The 20,437-nt window shown below is 38.8% G+C and overlaps 1 protein-coding gene across 4 annotated transcripts; it reads left to right on the top strand.

Moving 5' to 3' along the window:
- Positions 1-1,494: 1,494 nt before the first annotated feature.
- Positions 1,495-16,346, top strand: LOC113047036 (mediator of RNA polymerase II transcription subunit 25). 4 transcript variants are annotated; one of them, XM_026208279.1, is made up of 20 exons: positions 1,495-1,685; positions 2,199-2,339; positions 2,414-2,459; positions 2,535-2,659; positions 2,804-2,902; positions 2,981-3,101; positions 4,412-4,571; positions 4,730-4,848; positions 5,712-5,787; positions 5,909-6,135; positions 6,215-6,301; positions 8,351-8,433; positions 8,533-8,590; positions 9,408-9,515; positions 10,083-10,256; positions 12,781-12,888; positions 13,072-13,143; positions 14,142-14,300; positions 15,541-15,649; positions 15,826-16,346. In XM_026208279.1, the coding sequence occupies exons 2-20, from the start codon at positions 2,215-2,217 to the stop codon at positions 15,930-15,932; spliced, it is 2,163 nt and encodes a 720-aa protein (XP_026064064.1). In that variant the 5' UTR covers positions 1,495-1,685; positions 2,199-2,214; the 3' UTR covers positions 15,933-16,346. The 4 variants fall into 4 exon arrangements, with proteins under 4 accessions (XP_026064064.1, XP_026064063.1, XP_026064066.1 ...); XM_026208278.1 differs by having other exon boundaries at positions 8,348-8,433; XM_026208280.1 differs by lacking the exon at positions 13,072-13,143 and having other exon boundaries at positions 1,496-1,685; positions 8,348-8,433.
- The last annotated feature ends 4,091 nt before the right edge of the window (positions 16,347-20,437 follow it).

Below are 20,437 nucleotides of genomic sequence, written 5' to 3'. Positions count from 1 at the left end.
AAGATGATGATAATAACAAAAGCTTCACACCTTATTATTATTATTATATTGACTAGGGTGACCATACGTCCTCTTTGTCCCAGAAATGTCCTCTTTAGGACCTGATTTCTAAATTCCCCAAAATGTGGGATTCAGCTTTTGCTTTCTACAGTCACTATTGATTGTGTGCGTTTTTATATTAGAGCCAGCTGCTAGGGACTGTTTTGTTAATGCTGCTCCCGCAGAAATCCTGACCATTTTTGCCCGCCCCCGTGATTTTTGTGTAGAGTCCCGCAAACATTCTAACACTGCATATAATTTTTGCGCTTCAGGGAGCCGACATCAGTATGCTGAGTATTTAAATCTCTTTTGAATGACAGCTTGCTGTTCACTTTTACTTTCAATTTCGTGATCACATGCACACTCTAAAGAAATAATCAGTCAATGAGCTCAGGATCTGTTGAGCAGCAAATCCTCCAGCATGATCTGTCAGCCATCTCTCTCCTCTCAACACATGATCAATCAAATCTGACTCCTGCAGCTCGTGTTGGATGCAGGGTTGTCAAGTCTGTGTTCTTTTCCCAATAGAATTGGACTACTTTTAAACTGTTGCCATGGCTGGATTCCCCCGTGGGTTAAAGGTTTGAAATGTTGAATTAGTTACATTTGACTGTAATGATTGTTTTGAAACATTTTGCATTCTACCGAGGGTCGTCGCTAATGGGGTGAAAGGTGGTGATGATAGGGGCCCACGGCTGTGTCGGTGCCCTTAATGTTAATCGAAGAAAATAAAAAAATTGAATATCACTCACTGCTCTTGACTGAATAAATGTTTAGTTTATTCATTTTCTCCATCATTCAGTTTCTGTAAGTGAATACCTATAAACTTGAAAAAATGAAACATTGTTTAATTGCTATCTTTGTTCTACTTATTTATTTGTGCTATATACATGATTTCAAACAGGGCCCAAGGGTACAACCTGTCCCGGGGGCCCCCCGAGCCCCAGCTAAAGCCCTGATTCTGCCTATGATAAAACTGTGCTAGATGTCAGGTTTTGTAAAGGAGGGGCCACCGGTAGAAGTTTTTTAGCTGTTTATGATCAATATGCATAACAGTGACTGTAAAATATGTGTGTTTTAAGTATGAAATTGACATATTTGAGTTTTGATATTTGGGATTGCACTACTTTGGGTGACCAACCACACCCCAGTCCCCCGCCCTGTCTTCTTTTTGGAAAACAAAATATGGTCACCCTAACATAGTCTGTAGACATTTATGGATTACTTTCAAAAGCATACATTTTATTTCCTTATGCAAACACAATAATGCCTAAGCTATGTTTAGTTGTAGAGATGGACTGGCTATTTACTTATTCCTAAGACCACACACGAAGCGGTGTAAACTGATTGATGGATGGATCACAGCTATATTTTAGGTGGGTTTGAAATTGTTGTACTTTTGGCTTAAAAATCGATTACTCATAAATCGATTCACCAACCCAGTCCAGTTCCCAGATCTGAGACCAGACCAAACTGTCGAGTGCCGAGCGTACATTCAGATATTTGTTGTCATCACGGTCTACATTAACGTTTACGAGAAGCTTTCATTATACAACTTAAGACGGCTGGTGTAGAAATAATCAAGATAAATGACTGCATCAGTCCAATTTATTCTTATTAGAAGTCAGTTCTACCAATACTAGCAGGTAAGGAACGCGAGATAAATTAGCATTTGAGGATAACGGCTAACAAACATGCTAAGACACTGTGTGTAAAACTGGAACGTGCTCACATGTGATGTTTTAGTTTATTTGTATTTGCGTTATATTTCTATGAAGCCCCTCTTTAACTGAATGAGAACAGAGGAAAATATCTCAGCTAAAATGAGTCTGTAAGGCATCTTTGGCATGGACTGAATTACTGAATCGTTCAGAAATGTCTTTGTAGGCGTTATTCTAGGTAACGTTATTTAGACACAGACAGTATGTAACGTTACATATCCTGGTTCGGTATTCTTGCTTTTAGAACAGACATGACAATAGATGATAATAATAATAATAAAAACAGTATATAAGTCTTCAGTCACAGTAAAGGTTAAGTGGGTGTAAACTACATGAATTCTATATGACAAACTATTGCATAATAATATATATATCATTATTTAATAGTTACAGCAAACGTCCTGTGTGATATTATACTAACGCCTGTCTTGTTTGCAGACACAAGGCGACCCATATGGACCCGACGTCCAAGTCTGGGTTTAATCAGGTGTCAGATGTGGTGTTTGTCATAGAGGGAACTGCAAACCTTGGTCCATATTTTGAATCACTTCGGAACAATTACATACTACCGACTATAGAGTAAGATACGTCACCTGCTTATTCATCCTGGCATTTGTCATACTTCTGTACTGAGCTACCTTGTGTGATCGCAGGTATTTTAATGGAGGACCACCTGCTGAAACAGATTTTGGAGGAGATGTGAGTTGGACACCTGCTCTTTAAATTAGTTCTGTCATTTCAACATCTGATCATCTTTTTTTGATTTTTTTATAGTATGGTGGCACTCAGTATGGTCTAGTGGTCTTCAACACAGTGGATTGTGCTCCAGAATCCTATGTCCAGTGCCATGCGCCCACCAGCTCCGCTTTTGAGTTTGTCTCTTGGATCGACAGCATCCAGTAAGAGCTGCTGCCATTCCACGATATAAGAGATAACCGTGTGCTTTTGCTTGTTTAGATGAGCTGGTCTCATGTCCACTTTGAAGATTTTCATGTTTTAAATGCCTGAGAATCGCAACTCTTACACTGATGCTTTCTGTGCAGATTCATGGGAGGTGGAGCAGAGAGCTGCAGTCTCATAGCTGAGGGTCTTTCCGTGGCCCTGCAGCTCTTTGACGACTTCAAAAAGATGAGGGAGCAAATGTGAGTTCTTTATCTTGTTCTGTGGAATCAAGATTCTGTCGGTGACTGTATGTGTGTTCTCATTGTTTCTCTACGCAGTGGTCAGACTCACAAGGTTTGCGTATTGCTGTGTAATTCTCCTCCGTACTTACTACCGGCTGTGGAGAGCGTCAGCTACACGGGCTGCACCGCAGACAGCCTGGTCCAGATCATACGTGATGTGAGTCTGCACTCATCTACTCTTCATAAGATGTGTCCTGTTGTAATGATAGATCTGCAACTTTAAGTCACTGGACTTCTGAAAGTTCTTTTAGCTTTGAAAACACATCTGTAATCTTGATGTACTTATGTAATTAAAAAAGTGAAAGTGACATACAGCCAAGTATGGTGTCCCATACTCAGAATTCGTTCTCTGCATTTAACCCATCCAAAGTGTGCACACACTGCTGTGAACACACACACACACATGTGGACAAACACCCGGAGCAGTGGGCAGTCATTTATTCTAGGGTGCTGGGAGCAGTTGGGGGTTCAATGCCTTGCGTGGTATTGCTGTCCTGAGGCTTGAACCCACAACCTCAGGGTTAGGAGTCAAACTCTCTAACCACTAGGCCTGGACTTCTCAGAGTTAATTATAAAAAAAAAATGGTGGTTCTGGTTCCCCATGCATAAGGCAATGATGACAACCAGCATAGAAATACTCCTAATTCTTCCTTGCTGAAAATGCAGAACGTTGTTAGACACAATAGCTTGCAAACTGTCACTAAATCAGTATTTATTTACTGACACTGATTATATGCTATGAATTGTACAATTCTATAATTGTGTTTTGTTGTAAAAAAATTTTTTTTTTTTTTTTTTTTTTTATTATGATTTTGTTATCAATGATCGTATACATTAGGAACATTTCAAATGTGCATTGCTTGTAAAATAATATGCTTATTTAGATCAAACATTACGAAGACTTGGAAATATTCGCCACAATATGCTTTATAATCAGCATCAACATCTAGAACCTTTAATTTCATTCCACTCGCTTAACGCGTAATTATAAAGAAGTCATTGGATCATCTCTGTCAAGCCTTTGGAAGTGGTTGAAAAGAAAATAGACATGTGTAGGTTGTGAGCACTTGAAAAAATGATACCTTACCTTCTTCATCTCTCTCAAATGGGCCTCATGTCAGAACTTTTCTGTCCTTGTAAAACACTTGTGTATAACCAGGCATCCCAGTGCACTGTATCCCAGTCCATTCCTGCCCACTTTACAAGAGAATTAACAGCAATGCAGCAGCAGTATTGAGTATTATTTTGGATCTCAGGTTAACATTTTTTAGTAGAAGTCTTGCAGAAATAAAACAAAAATGCAAGCTACTAAAAACCCATGTTGATCATGCTGGTTGATCCAAGCATAGTCTAATATTATGTGCTATATTATTTTTTTTCTCACTGTTTTGTATAAAAGCTGATGTCTGTTTCTGATATGTAGTTGAAATTAATAAAATTATTTTATTGATTTTTTTTGGGCTGTAGCGGGGGATCCATTTTTCTGTAATCGCTCCACGGAAACTTCCAGCGCTTCGATCTCTTTTTGAAAGAGCGTCCTCTGTAGCAGGTGCACCAGAACCCTCACACCCAGACTACAGTCAGGACCCTTTTCACATGGTGTTAGTCAGGGGCATTGCACTTCCTGGTAAGAAAGACACTTGTCCTGATATGCTTGTGAATGTTCAGTGCAGTGATATAACATCAACAGCTTTTGTCAGAAGATGGGCCAATAAAAAACAGTATTTTATTGAATTATTAGATTTGCTCTGATTAATGCTTTCTGTTACATCTGTGTGTGTCCAGCTGCTCCTGGAGGAGGCTCTGGTGCAGTCTCCCTTAAACCTGTCCTGCCACCTCAGCCGTTGCCAGTGTCCCAGACTATGGGCTCAGTAACCCAGACTCCTCCATCCCTTCCACACCAGGTCTGTGTTCATGGAATTAACAGAAATATATAACTTCATTACATATGCACTACTGTTAAAGGTCAATGTTTTTTTGACTAAATAAATGCAATCTTGGTGAGCACATGAGACTTCCAAAACCATAAAAAAATCTTACTGACCTTAGACTTTTGAATGGTAGCGTATATATTTACATGAGTCTCCTTCTAACTGAAATATTTCACAAAACTTGTTTATTAAGTGTCAGATGATACAACTATAGACCTGTATTGTTATTTATGTATTAATATCTTTGAATTATTTGTGAAATATAAAAGCTTCATAGTGTTAAAATGATACAAAAATGGTAAAGCGTTTTAGTACATGGTCTGCTGTAGTCACATTAAAACTTATTAAAAAAAAAGTATATCATTATAGATATATAAAGACAGATATATAAGCCTAATGAAAAGCTGAGTCAGAAAAGAGAAATTGTATAAAATGGGTTTGCCGCAGGGAAAATGGGGACAAAATGGAAAAACAGGAAGCAAAAATATTTGCATGTTTAATGAGCAGTTGACTAAATCATTGGAAGGTGAGGACCCTGCTATCTCACTGCTTCGGTGATGTAGAGTAATCAGAGCGCTTGCCTCGATAACAGGCTTATCTTGGTCTGCTCTTTCTGTGCCTAATTGGAGGCACATTATTGGTAATTTGGATTCTTAAGATTAAGACTAACTGCTGTTATAATCTGATTTGAATAGATCTAAGTGGTAGATGAGATGTGCATGAATGCATTTGTATTTGGTGGAAGGATCTGGCTTTGTTTTCAAGCACGGCTGTGCACACTAATGATGAGATCTCAGGAATGTTATCCCTCTGTTGCAAACACTCTCTTGTCCTAGAATTCCTCTCTAAACGCGGCCCATGATGCAGCACAGAAGGTGCTAGATGCAGCCACTATGCAGCAGAAGAGCCGATGTGAGTCCAATTTGAGTCCCTTTATTCTTGAGTCTTCGGCTGTGTTTGTGTGCTCCGTGTTTCACTATGTTTTCCATATTTGAAAACACCATTTGCTGAGTTGTTTATGTTTTGTTCACAGTTCCTCAAATGCAAAATACACCTTTCAGCCAATCACTGGCTTCAGGAGGTAAACCCAATCTATCAACAGTTACCACAGTGTCACCGCAGCAGCAAGTTCCACCTCAGCAACCTCCGCAGCAGCCACAAGTCCCACCACAAGGTCCACCTGCACCCAACCAGCAACCTCCTCAGGCCCCTCAGCCACAGCCCACCAATCAGCAGACGCCGCCAACGCAGCCTGGCATGGTCAGACTTGAGAAATGTATTTCTGTGAAATCTGACTCATTTGGAGTCCGTACAATTTCAATATATTCTTGTTTTTTAGGCAGCTGTACCTGCACCTCAAGCTGGGGCACAGCAAGGTGTTGCCAATAAGATTGTAGCATGGAGTGGAGTTCTAGAATGGCAGGAGGTGAGAAACTATACTAGTGACGTCATAGCAATATCTTAAAGTCTTCTTCAGATCGGTTTTGTGGTTTCCACACCATAGGGACTTCACTTGGAATCTCTTGCTTTATAGAAAGAAAACAATGTCCTTAGATACGGTATAATGTTGCAGTATTCATTTGTGTAGAAAATTCTGAATGTCGAGGGATAAACAATTCTCAAGGCAGGTTTGGGTAAAAAAAAAAAAAAAATCTGTTGCCTGAATGATAAAAAAAAATATATATATATGTGTGTGTGTGTATAGTCATCACATTATCAAGTTAATGTTCGTTTACAAATGGCAAATGCTAATAGGCAACTTAATCAAATAAGTAGACAACATTGTCTTTGCTTGTAAAAAGACAAAATTAGACACACTAACCTCAAGAACGGTGATAACCAAAACACGTTAAAAAGATGAGTCCTTTACATCACAGTGCAACAAATAACTATTAAATGAAGTCAGCAAACAGCAGAACAATAATCCTATAACAGAAATTGCATAATTTATTCATGCTGCAATGAATGCTTGGGACTCACAAAGGCTTAACATTTCAACAGTATGAATTCTTTGTTCAGACAACTGTGTTTGACTAGTTAGGTCAACATTTGGGGTCATTTTGTTGGTCTGACAAGGGTTTCTATGTATTTTGAAGAAAATAGCTTTTTTTTTTAGTATTGGAGACTCAAAAGGTTTCGTAAACTGGAAATGTGCAGTTGTGTTTTTAACAAGTGTAGCAAGAACAGAAATTCTCCCAGGATTATGTAAAAAACCTTAAAGGGTCACCAAATATATTGCCAATACATTACTAATAAAGCTTTGCAAGCAAGTATTGTTAATGTTAAGTAAACTAACAAATAATTAGGAATGTTGCTTTGGCAACTAAAACAAAATATTTGTAAATTATTGTTTTACTTGAAAAAGTATATAAATTATAATATATACATTTTAAAAATGACTGAAACTAAAATAAAACCAAAACTAAATGGAAATTAAAATGAATAAATTGTATGGATAATGTTTTACATATGCTTCACAGCTGAAAGGGATCTCACTTAATCTCTTTAGAAAATCTCATAACTCATCTGTGATGAAAGTTTTTTTTTTTTTTTTTTTGTTAGACTTAAAAAAAAATGATCTGGTTAAGCTATCTATTCGTGTTTCATTGATGTATTGTAAGGTGACCCGTGGGTATTGTGCCTCGGGTGACATTTGCAGGGACTGTAATGGGATCAATGATGTTTCTTGATTTCTGCTTGATTTATGGGAGAGGCTTTCTTTTTAGATGAATGAAACTCTATTGGCTATTCTACAGTGGCCTGAAGATCATCTCGGCAAAGAATGATCCCAAACGCACAATCAGCTATTGAAATGATTTGTTTTGACACTGGGTCAACCCAAATGATCAGGAAACAAAAACACAGATGCACATGCCACGATCATCATCACCATCTGGTCAATAACATGCCAGCAAACCAATGTGCGCTTATCAAGCACGGCGGCACGCTTGGTTGTTGAGGCCTGTCGTAGAGTCACCATCTGGATGATGAGTTCACACAGCTCTCCGCACACTATTCACAAACACTGCCAAGCTGCGCTGTGTAAATTAAATCAATAGTAATTCTGCGCCAAAACTCAGTCCTGCATTTTCTCCACACTGTCCATTTGCAGCGATACTGTGAGGTGGATTTAGTAAAGATGTCCAAAAATTCTAAAAACAATATGTTGTTTTGTTTATTTGAGTCATCAGTTGGTCTAAATGATGCTTTAAAAAATGAGGTTCCATCAAATATTCTTAAAATGGTCCGTTTACTCATTAGTTTTGATTTGACATAATAACTTTGCAGCTCTTCCATTGTCAGTGTGATCTCTCTTGTTCTGGAAGTTGCACACACAGGTTGTATATTTCTCTGCCTTTAGTCTTACCGTCCATCTCTGCCAGCAAGGTCTTTTTACTCTGTATGTTAACCTCTTCATCTTATTTCTCCCTCCCCTTGTCCCCTCTCCCTCTGTCTCCATCAATCACCGCAGAAGCCCAAGGCTTCCTCCATGGACTCCAACACAAAACTGACACGCTCCCTGCCCTGCCAGGTCCAGGTCAGCCAAGGGGAGAATCTGTGAGTGGCTCCGATTGGCTCATATTTGCATAATGTAGAATATATGGTAGAGATGCACAGAGAGGATTAAGTTTTTTTTCCCCTCCTCTTTTGTTTCAGAAATACAGACCAGTGGCCACAGAAGCTGATCATGCAGCTCATCCCTCAGCAGCTCTTGGTAAATGTGAATATAGTGTTTCCTGCAGGATTTATTACTGGACTTGTGAAAGGAAGCAAGGATTTCTTATTCTTGTTCTCCTCCTCCTCCTATATTATCTCCTTAATTATCTTTATTCTCTGGTCCTTTTTCTCTTCCTTTCCTATCTTTTTGTTTCTTCCTTATTCTCATCATCATTGCATTTCCTGTATTATCTTCCCTTTTTTTTTGCTCTTCTCAGTAGTTTTCTCCTCTTTTTTTTTTACTCCATCTCCTCCTCTTCCTTAATCATCACCCTTTGTACATAATCTTTACCTTTTCATTCAGTCATCTTTTCATCATGTTTCTTTTCTCCTCTTCCTAAATCACCATTTCTACTTTTCTTCATCTTTTTTCTCTTCCTCATATTTTTCTCCCATTTTTTTTTCTACTCCATAATTGCCATCTCGTCTCCTGTTTCCTCATCATCTTTTTCTCTTCTCTCTCATATTTCTTCTACTGCTCCTCTTTTCTTTACCATCACCTCACCTTCTTTCATGTTGTCCTTCCTCTTATCTTATCGGACTATGCACACTTCCCTGAAGCACACAGTATGCAAAATGCATTGTCAAATGAGTAGACTGTTCAGATTACTAACTTTAATTATACTTAAGTTTAAAAAAAACATACAGTACTATAATTACAGAATTATCGCATGGAATATAAATGTAAACTCTCACATAACTTTCAAAATTCATGTCAACCTAAACGGCATATATTCGTGCTGAATTGTGGTTGGTCAGACATCTAGGTCACATTAATGCAGTGATGGTTCCTGTGTCTTGTTGTGTTTCTATAGACTACTCTGGGCCCTCTGTTCAGGAACTCTCGTATGGTGCAGTTTCTGTTCACTAATAAAGATATGGAGTCTTTGAAAGGACTGTATCGCATCATGACCAATGGATTTGTGAGTACAGTAACAGAATCATAGGCTCAGTCAGTCCACAATTAATAATCAGGCTACAACCTTCTCATGTAGGCCGAGTTTTTATGTTCTCCATGCATTTATCTATATTCTATGCTATATTAAATGTCTATTTCCCATTGAAGATTTCTGAAGAAAATGTAATAGTGTGTAATAACGGTCTTCATCCTCTTGGGGGAGATCTTCCTCTGTTTTTGAATGTTAGAAATATGTTCATATTTAGCCGTGAATAATAATAATAATAAAAAAAGTCACATAGCCAGCATTTCCTCTGAAAATGAAAGGCTCTGAACTGAACTTTTACCCTGGAGCTAGACCCCTTGACACAGTCTAATAGATCCGTCAGTAGTGAATCACCATTAACACTGATTAAGTTCAGTTTTAGGTTCAATCTGTGTCTGGGAAACGGCTGCTTAGTTCATTTTAATCCTGTCTTAAAATATGATGGTGTACTAGGCCCAGGCAGCTCTCCAGTCACTCTGGTTGTGTGTGCTGTCTAGATGTGTGGATTGGGACATAGTTTGATGTGTATTGTGTGTGTTTGTGTAGGCTGGTTGTGTGCACTTCCCCCACAGTGCTCCGTGTGAGGTGCGTGTGCTGATGCTGCTGTACTCGTCTAGGAAGAGGATCTTCATGGGACTCATCCCTAATGACCAGAGCGGATTCGTCAATGGCATTCGGCAGGTCATCACTAACCACAAACAAGTGCAGCAGCAACGCTCGGTGAGTCACAGGAAACGGTGTAGTCTTCACTATAAACAAACACAGTTATTGAAATGAAATTGACAGAGCAGCGTTAAAAAAATGCTCACCTGAAATCTCATTTCTTGCACCTTGTGAGCAGCTGTCCCTGGCTCTGCGTTGGATGTTGCACACACAATCCATTTGGCACCTAAAATGAACACTTGTTAAGTTGTCGTTCACTTGTCATTGCTTTGGCAATTTAAAACAAATGCCTGCTGATCAGTAACTATTTTAGGACCTGCAACATAATACAAGGTTAAATTGCCAAATAGTATCCCTGACACATGTGCTGCTTGGCATCAACATGCCAAATACTGAGGATCATACCAGCCTTTCTAGAGGAAATTGGGGAACCTGTTTTACCTTGACAATATGTGACCGTGGACCACACAACGGGTCAATTTTTCTTAAATTGAGATATATACATCATAAAAAATATGAATAAATAAGCTTTTCATTTATGTTTGTTACGACAATATTTGGCCAAGATACAACAACAACAAAAATCAGGAATTTGAGGGTGCAAAAATATTGAGAAAATCGCCTTTAAAGTTGTCCAAATAATCAGAAATTAAGTTTTTATATATTTACTGTAGAAAATGTACACTATATCTTCATGGAACATAGTTTTTAATTAATATCCTAATGATTTTTGGCATTAAAAAAATTGAGCAATTTGATCCTTACAATGTATTGTTGGCTGTTGCTAAAAATATACCCATGATACTTATGACTTATCAATTGGGAAAAATTCTTGAATTTGTCTTCGAGGCAGGGCTTGAAAATGAAAAAAAAAATTCAATCGGTTCACTCCGAGCAGAATCGATATTTTAACGTTTCTGTTCTGCATTCCTCTGATATTATTACCATTCCGAAACCAGTTCGGGTGGAAGAAATACCGGTTAATAACGTTATTTTTTTAAAATAATATTATTTGCCTAATAATAATAATAATAATAATAAAGTATAGCGTTTTCTTTACTTAAAAAGAAAAGGAAAAAAATAGAGATCTAACGCTTAGTCACAGCCAATAGGCTACAGCATCATCATCTTTAGATTGTAAGTTACTTAATTTTTTTTTATTATTTTATTTTTATCAACACTTTAAAGAAAAAGTATTTTAAAGATATTTAAAAATGTTTGCTTCATTGTTAAAAGAAAAAAAAAACATTCTAAGATTGCCTTTTGAGAAAAAAAAAAAAGTCGCGGCTTACGTCGCTTTTTATTAGCCCTATTACTTCCGAAATAATGAAGGCTAAAATGCCTGTAGTCTAAAGCAAAATGTTTAAAAACATTATAAAAATAGTTCTTAGTTTAGGCTATAAAACGTAAATCCAAAAACAAATTAATCTAAGGTGAAGCTGATGCCTACCTCTCTCATTCGGCTCAAATCTAAATATTTCCATGTTCCCGACGTATCTGGATGCTAAAATTTTATTTAATATAAAGAATAAAGAATAATGGTAAATGTATAATAAGTAACGGTGTATATGCGTCCGAAAGTTGGACTCCAAATTTCATTCTAAGAATTATTTTGAGGTTAATATAGCAAATGAAAATTCTCCCTTATTTAGAAGAGAACAAGAATTAAACATATAAGAAGTTATAGCGATATTAACGACAAAATAAAACTAATTAATTTAGGCTAAAACTAAACTGAAACCAGCAGGTCTCTCATTCTACACAAAATCTTTTAAGTTTCTGTATTTGCAATGTATTTGAATGACAAATGATTATACAAAATAGCCTAGTGTTTATTATAGCCTAATGTTTGTAAACATTTTGTGTCTGCATTATTTCTATTACGCTGGATGTAAGTTGGTTACATGAGGCAAAACAAGGGAACTGATAAAATTGATTTACAGGCCAGTGAAGTCAGAATATTTCTTATAAAAATGTCAAGTCATATTCATTTATTTTTATGTTATTTTATCCATCAAACAGGATTTGTATACACTCAAAAAGAAAAAACAATGAATTCTCAAGTATGTAAAACAAAGAGGAAGTTTTAGTCCAACAGGTATCTGAAAATTGTCTGCACATTGGAAAAATACAGACCATAAAATGTCTTAAAAAATTACGTTACGTTTACTTCCATTGTTAGCTGGCTCTTTTTTTTAAGAGGTGAGTTGAAGTAATTGTTTTCAACATTGTGCCACAAGTGCTGTTGATTGAGCTTAACTTGTATTGAACCTAAAATACATCACTGCACAAAAAAAATAAAATAATTGTTTTCAAACATGAGTGCACATACATAAAAAATTAATTATACCGTCACACGCTTGAAAATGTGCATGCTATGTGAACTCTAGCATAACAACATGTACAATTATGAAAACATACTCGCACACAAACATATACCTTCATGAAAGAACAGCATTTTGGGACACTTAAATGAAACAACCCATAAATTAGCTTAAAGTGTGCTTGTTTTTTAATTGTGCTATTTTTGTGCTTTGTTCTTGAATTCTGTCATTAATCCATCGCTTGTCTGTTTTCTCAGATGAACAGTGCTGTTCAGATGCAACCTGGACAGGTCCCACCCAATCAGAACTTCCTCAACAGACCACCAGGCCCCATCCCCGTTACGCTTGGCAACGTGCAACAGCAGGTAAAGCAGCAGTGCTTCCCCCGTCTCCTCTCTTCTATCTCCCCTGCCCTGCTCTCTCTCTCTCTCTCTCTGTCTCTGGCCCTGTGCACCCGCCCTGTTTGTATTTCTCCTCGGCTTGAGAATATGCATGCTGTTCTAAACCCTCCTGGTCTCCTCCTCTCTGTCCCTCTCTTTCTGCCTCAGTCTGTGGTGGTGGGCTTGCCCTCCGTCAGTCAGGTCATACTGATGGAGGACCAGCAGAGACAGAACAACATGGTGAGAATCAGAAACATAATTCTGCATGCATTAACGCACACACACACACATGTAGGACCATGTTTCCTGCAAGCACAGCGATTCGCTGCTTGATTTTCTGCCATTTCTCCATCTTGTGAACGGCGTTGTGTATTAAAAGGGACATTGTTGAAAGAAGTCTCTTAATGCTCTCCAAGGCTACAATTATTAGATGCCGTAAAAACAGTAATATTGTGAAATATTATTACGGTTTCAAATGTTCATATATTTTACAGTGTAATTCATTCCAAGCTGAATTTTCAGTTACAGTCTTCAATGTCACATGATTCTTCAGAAATCATTCTAATATGCTGATTTACTGCTCATGAAACATTTCTTATTATTTCCAGTGTTGAACATGGCTGTGCTGCTTCATGTTTTTTTGTGGAATCAGTAATAATTTTCAGAACCCCATTTGTTTGAAATTGAAATCTAAAAGACATAAATAAATTATATATATATATATATATATATATATATATATATATATATATTAAATAATAAATGCATGAAATGTTACTACATTGTTGTATTATTTAATACATAGTAGCTGCATTCAATCTGCCTCTAAACAGACAGCTCTTCTAAATAGCCTTTAACCATAGAATAAACAATTCTGCTTGTGAATATCTAGTCCTTTTTACTGTGTCAAACTAAAAACTGAATATCTGTGTGACTATTGGTCCATGGGCTGAGACTAAAAAGAGAGCGGGAAATGGTTATGTAAAACTAAGTTACAACTGCATATGGTGTGAGAAGCCTTGACATGAATTATAAGTGGACTTCTGGGAAGAATACTACAAAGTGTGGAATATGTCCCTTTTAATACCTTTAACGCAGTTACAGTGGCTCTGTATTCACAGTTCTCTCCCGTGAGACTCGCACACAGAACTAGCACTTATGTAACACAGTGTTTTACAGCAGCCTTTTCATGTCCACTTACTTTCTATCTTCATCACTGTGGTTTTGCTTTTCATTAGTTGAGAGCAGCCGCAGCAGGTAATCAGCAGCCGCCGGTCACAGGTGCTCCGCCCAATCAGGTGGGCCAAGCTCAAGCCCAGCCTCCTGGTGGGATGCTGCGCCTCCCAAACCCAGGCGCAAACCCCCAACTCCGCAGCCTCCTCCTCAGCCAACAACCTGTAAGTGTGTGAAGCCCTTCTATAGGACTTCCTTAAAGGGACAGTTCACCCAAAAATGAAAGTTCTGTCATTAATTACTCACCCTCATGTTGTTCCAAACCCGTAAGACCTGTTCATTCATCTTTGGAACACAAATTAAGATATTGAAGAATTGATAGCTTTCTGAGCCTCCATAGACAGCAGCACAACTGCCACAGTCAAGGCCCTGACAAAGGTAGTAAGGACATCATTAAAAAAAGTCCATGTGACATCAGGGGTTCAATCTTAATTTTATGAAGTTACGAGAATACTTCTTGTGTGCAAAGAAAACATAAATAGCAACTTTATTCAACAGTTCTTCTTTTCCATGTCAGACGTCAATGCACAGTCACAATAGGGTTCGGATGCCATCGTCCATTGCCGATAGCTGACCAGTATCACAATGTTGAGCCAGCATCGCAATTCCTTCCTCCACCTCCTCTACCCCAATCATAGAGTGCTTTATTTGTTTTATTTCCTTTCTGAGTACGGATTCCCCCCCCGATGTCATCATCCATCGCCCATTCACTACAGACATAGCATGATGCCAGTTAGGTAGACATCCCCCAACTCTAGTTCACGACAGTACCACATCGCATGCGTGCAAACAAGCCGCGACGCTTCTCGACCCTGCATCAACAGCACCACGCATGTGTCGTGGTACTCTCATGAACGTGCCTCGAAGAGTGTTCCAAAGATAAACGGAGGTCTTACAGGTGTGGAACGACTAGAGGGAGATTAATTAATGACAGAATGTTCATTTTCTGGGGGGTGAACTATCCCTTTAAGCTGCGGTCACACTGAAACTTGAGCATGTGGAATTTCTACAGATGCGGCAAAGGTTGTAATATGACGCCACACACTGCATCATCTTAACATAATTTAACTCTTATTTCCTAATTAAACCTATGCTGCGTAAAAATTTGCATTCTGCTCCACTTTACTGCAATCCTGCATATTTAAAGTATGCATTCTTTTAATCCAGAGAAGAGGGCACATTGCGATGCATAAATAATCTATAGGTTGCACGTCTTCCTGTGATATGAATTCACAGGTCAAGAGGTCACCAAACTTTGAACTTTGAAACGCAACAAAATTCGCCTGAGCTTGCATTTCCTGTCTCCTGCGTTTGCATTCATACTGTAAAAATTCCAAATCAATGGAATGAAAAGTGCCATTCATAGTTAAGCTTGCTTTTATATTCCATAATCTCCCTCTGCAGCAGGGTGGGATGCAGGGCATGCAGGGAATGCATCCCATCCAGCAGATGGTCCATCCTGCACCAGGAGGGGGCGCTCAGATGCAGTCTCAGTGGAGGCAGCCTCACCAAGGTAGCGCTTAATTTCCAGTACAGTATCATTAGCACAATTTATTTTTATCACATCTGTGACCTCGTTAATTGTGTAAGTGATTTCATTTATTTGCTGTGGCTTGTACTGCTATTTATGTTTAATCATTTTTTAAACCGCTTAGATACGTTTATGCCATAAGTTTTATATTCCCACAGGTCCACTGATGATCCCTACAGGTCCACGGGGTCCAGTCGCACAGAATCCTGGGATGCCTCAGGTGTCGAGCGTTATGGAGGATGAAATTCTTATGGACCTTATCTAAGGACTGCTTTACCCATCATTCTTTGCCTCAGAGGTTTCATTTCAGAATAATGGAGTCAACTAAGCTCTCTTCTTTTTACTTTCTGTTAGAAGCTGATGCGTGGGGAAGATTAGAGCTGTTTAGAGTGAGATCAGGAGTTTGTTTTCATACTCACATATTCATTGAGGCATTTACACACAAACCTATCAGCGTATCATTAGTGCGGGAACTTGATTGTACATACCGACGGACCGAAGAGCAAGGCGGTCCATCACTCTACACCTCCTCTCGCCTCAAGATTAATTCAATGAATCCGGTTATTATTGTATTTTTATGAAAGTTTTACTTTCTATCGCTTTTACTTTTTCTTAATTTGTCTTTTGAAATCTAGCATGTTGTTTTATGAAAATGAATAAAGTTAATTTTCTCTAGCAATTTTTGTGTTTGAGCTTTTCCTTAAAGTGATAATTTACCCACATAAATTAAAATTGCCATCATTTACTCACACTCATGTCGTTCCAAACCCTTTATGAATTTGGTTTCTTCTGTAGAACACACACACACACACAAAAAAAAACGATACTTTGATAAGTGTTGATAACCAAACAGTTTCGGTTCACATTAACTTCCATTGTATTTTTTGTCCTTCCAATGGAAGTCAATGGGAACCGAATATGTTTAGTATAACTGATTTTCTTCTGAAGTCATACAAATGTCTGACCATCATGAGGATGAGCAAATGATGACGGTTTTAATTTTCTGGTGGACTGTCCCTTTAAGGCAAAGTATTTGTTTGCCTGTCAACCTGGTAGTGCTGTGATAGCAGTGGATGAGTGACTTAAATAGACTGAATGATAGGTTGCAAAACGCTCGATTCTGCCAAATGGTGTCACAGCGTTAAAATTAACCACTCCAATATGTCATGGAACCATACAGTGGACCTCTGTGCCAACTAGTTCTACCAGATGGCAGCACTTGGCCACGCTTTCCTTGGCATAACACGTAGACAGGCTGGACGCCGACACAATGTACGACTACAATCTACATATATACGGAGATACCTCGGATCTGTGCAGTCGTACATGCACAATCTGACACTGAACCATTCTGATTGACCATCTTGTGTGCTAAACAAACACTTTAATGACTGAACGCAACTATCCCATCATGCTTATTCTTTCAGAGCACCCTAAGGCATTAATTATGAAGTGCCATGTGACATTCCTACATATCTGTCACATTAGGAATGCGTGTCCTGAATCCATCGCTCCAGTAATGGGAACATGGGCGCAGTATGTGAGTTACCAAGCGCTGACATTCAGGAGAATTAAACAGCCTCTGGTCAGAGAGCAGTCGACCGTTTTTACTGGCGTGCACGTTTTTGTATGCTTTTTCACGTGCAGACCTTTTAGTATACAGATGAACATTCTCCCATAGACAGGAAGTGATGTTAGTCCCTGTCACCTCGGAAACGGTTGCTAAGATACGTTGACACTGGGATCTGATTCTAAGCTTTCTCTCTATCCCTTCCTCACACACACTCATAGAGATAGAGGCTCTTCTGTCTCGCAGTGACGGCTGCTCATCCCTTTCACTGCCAGCCAGGTCACGTCAACAGCTGAACAACTGTGGGCTGCGGGCCCTTGCTTTTATTCCTTCTTTGTTTTGTTTTTTTCCACTTTCACACTTTCTAGTGTGTGCTTGTTCCTATTTAAAGCCAGCTTGGTTTAGATCACATTCCTTGGGATAGCAGACTGTTTGCACTTATCACAGTTTGATGTGTGTTGATGCACATTTTCTGGCTCGTCACTGTCTAAATAAAGTAGCATCGCGGTGGCACAGACAGTGATGACTGGTGCCTCGGCTTCAGTATATTAAGCTTAACGTGAGGAGTTGGGTCATTCTGCCCACTCATCTGGAAGAGCGAGTATTGTTGCAGTTCCAGTGGCCGTATGGCTGCATTCAATCTTGCAGCCTCTGCCCGTTCCAGGTTGAGCTGTGGCCAAGGGAATAAGCGGGTCACAGAGCCACAGAGAGTTTGTTTTAGGGGGCGATCGCTTTGACAGTCTTTTGTTTTAAATATGAAACACAGTGGCAGGAGAACAGAAGTCGAGTGTTGTTGAAAAAGTGGTGTGGTTGTTGGACCTCTGGGGCAGAAATGCATCTGTGGATGCGCAGTGACCGAGGCTTGGCATGCAGGTGTGTTTTCTTGTGATTTCTGAAGGCCTAATCTATTCCACATCCAAAAAGGTTCGGGTTTGATTCGAGTTTCATGCTACGAGGGTTTGAAGGGTTTGTATTCTGACCGTGAAGATGTTTATTGGGTGTAATTGCACCGCTGTGGGGAAGCTGATCTGTTTTTTTTGCTTGACATGTAAGGCAAAAGCAGCTGAGGTCCTGTGGCGAGTTGGGGCAAAAGCTCTGGCTGAATCGCGCAGGAGCACCACGTTGCCCTCACTCTGAACGGGTCAGACCATGTGAGGAGGGAAAAAGAGGACAAAGAAAGATCTAATGCATTTCTTTCACAGCAAGACTAAGCCTTCTGCAAATCCTGACCTGACGCGGTACAGCGGCTGATGTGCGGCTAAGAACAGGAGGTGCAGCTGAGAGGTCTGATGGGAAATATATTAACCAAAAGCACAGCCCATTGAGAGACAGTGTGTAGAAAGGCAACATAAGAGCTTATCGAAATGGGTTCACTGCAGTGGCGCTTTCATGGCGCTCACGTTGATCAACAGACTTCACCGTGTTTTGATTGGTTTGGTCCACTTACTTTTTAATCTCACTGTTCCACTCAAGGTTTTCGTCTAGTTTTTGTTTTAAAGGGGCAACAGAAACAGTTCTGGCTCGATTGTCAAAAAATGAAAAAATTACATGAATAAAAAGTTTTGTATATACTAATAAACATTAGGTCAAAATGTGAACTCTTGTTCCCTTGCTTGCCATGCGCTTTCACTGAAAAATTTATATATTTATATATATATATATATATATGTGTGTGTGTGTGTGTGTATGTATATATATATTTTTTAAATAAATAACACACTTTTTTTAATAATCAGAAGTTTTATAAATAATTAAATGTATTTCTAAAAATACAAATATATGCATGGGGCAAGAAAAAGCATGTAAACCATTAGAATGTGTTCGTCTCCATAACTTGGTCATAAAATGTAATTTGATCTTCATTTAAATCATGAGCATAGACAAGCACAGTGTGCTGAAGCTAACGTATAAAAAATTACCAGCTTTCATGTCCTTGTTTAACACTTCTCAATAAACATCACAGTACTATGGATCTGTGGGACAGATCTGATGCTGCTGTTTCCACTTGGTATTCTGGACTAGAACTGTAGTAATATTTTAAATGCATTTCTATGACAACTCTATGAAGATTTTAGCATGGTAATGGATATGACAATGTTAATGTAGTTGGTCTTGGGAAAACAGATCTGCAATATGCTGCTGCTGATTGTTATTGCTGTTGTTGTAGATTATTGCTGCTGCTGCTGCAAAGCAAGTACTGAACCTTGTTACTTCCAATTCATACGTGATACAGTACTGTGAGTATTTAAGATGCATACTACTACTGCACAATTAGCACATCTAATAACTTGTAGCAGATCTCTACAGGTGGAGCTGGAGGGTTTCAGAGGAACTCTGAAAGCCAACTGCCAGCTGCTTTAGTTATTGCTGACAATTTATATGTAAAGCAGTAAGCTCATTGGCTGCATGTGCAACATGAACCAATCTGCTTCTGCCTCTGATTTATAACATAGTTTAATGCTATGAATCTAATTGGTTTGAGTTAACAACCTGTGACGAGTCGGGCGGGGACAAAAGCCATGGGAGCGGAGAGAGGGCAGTGGAGTTAATAATAATAATGAGTGACACCTGCGCCACTCACCAGTCTTGAGTCCCACGGAGGAGCTCTGGAAAGATAAGAGGAGGAGTGATGACGAAAACCAGGCCTGGACCTTATTTTGTGTTTTGTGTGCGGCAATCATCCGCGAGGAGCTGCGACTTTACTTTTGCGTTTATTTTGTAATTAAATGGTTTTAATGTTTGTTGGTTCCCGCCTCCTCCTTCCCGATCTACGAACTACCCAGCAGCCTGCGCCATCTAGAGTTTTAATATTTTTAAATCCCAAAGAGACTATGCATTGTTTTCTTGTGATTTTGTACATTCTGAATGCATATATTTGTATATTGTGCAAATGGCTTTTGACATCGGGACCAACACCTTATTGGTTAGCGCACCAACATACAGCACAACTGCACTCATGGCGCCCGAGTTTGATTCCCATCCCGTGGTCCTTTGCCAATCCTACCCCCCTCTCCACCCAATGCTTTCCCGTCACGTCTCTACTGTCCTGTCGCAATAAAAGCGGAAAGCACCCATAAATATAAAAAAATAAAATAAATGACTTTTGATATTGCTGCACCAAAAGAAAACAAATTTTAAATCAAGATTTTGAAGAAAGAAAGAAAAAAACCTTTGATTTATTAAGATCACGATGAAACAAT

This window comes from Carassius auratus, chromosome 28 (genome assembly GCF_003368295.1).
Source record: "Carassius auratus strain Wakin chromosome 28, ASM336829v1, whole genome shotgun sequence".
Taxonomy (NCBI): Eukaryota; Metazoa; Chordata; class Actinopteri; order Cypriniformes; family Cyprinidae; genus Carassius; species Carassius auratus.
The sequence above is the reverse complement of the archived record's forward strand: the minus strand, read 5'-3'. Positions and strand labels throughout refer to the sequence as shown.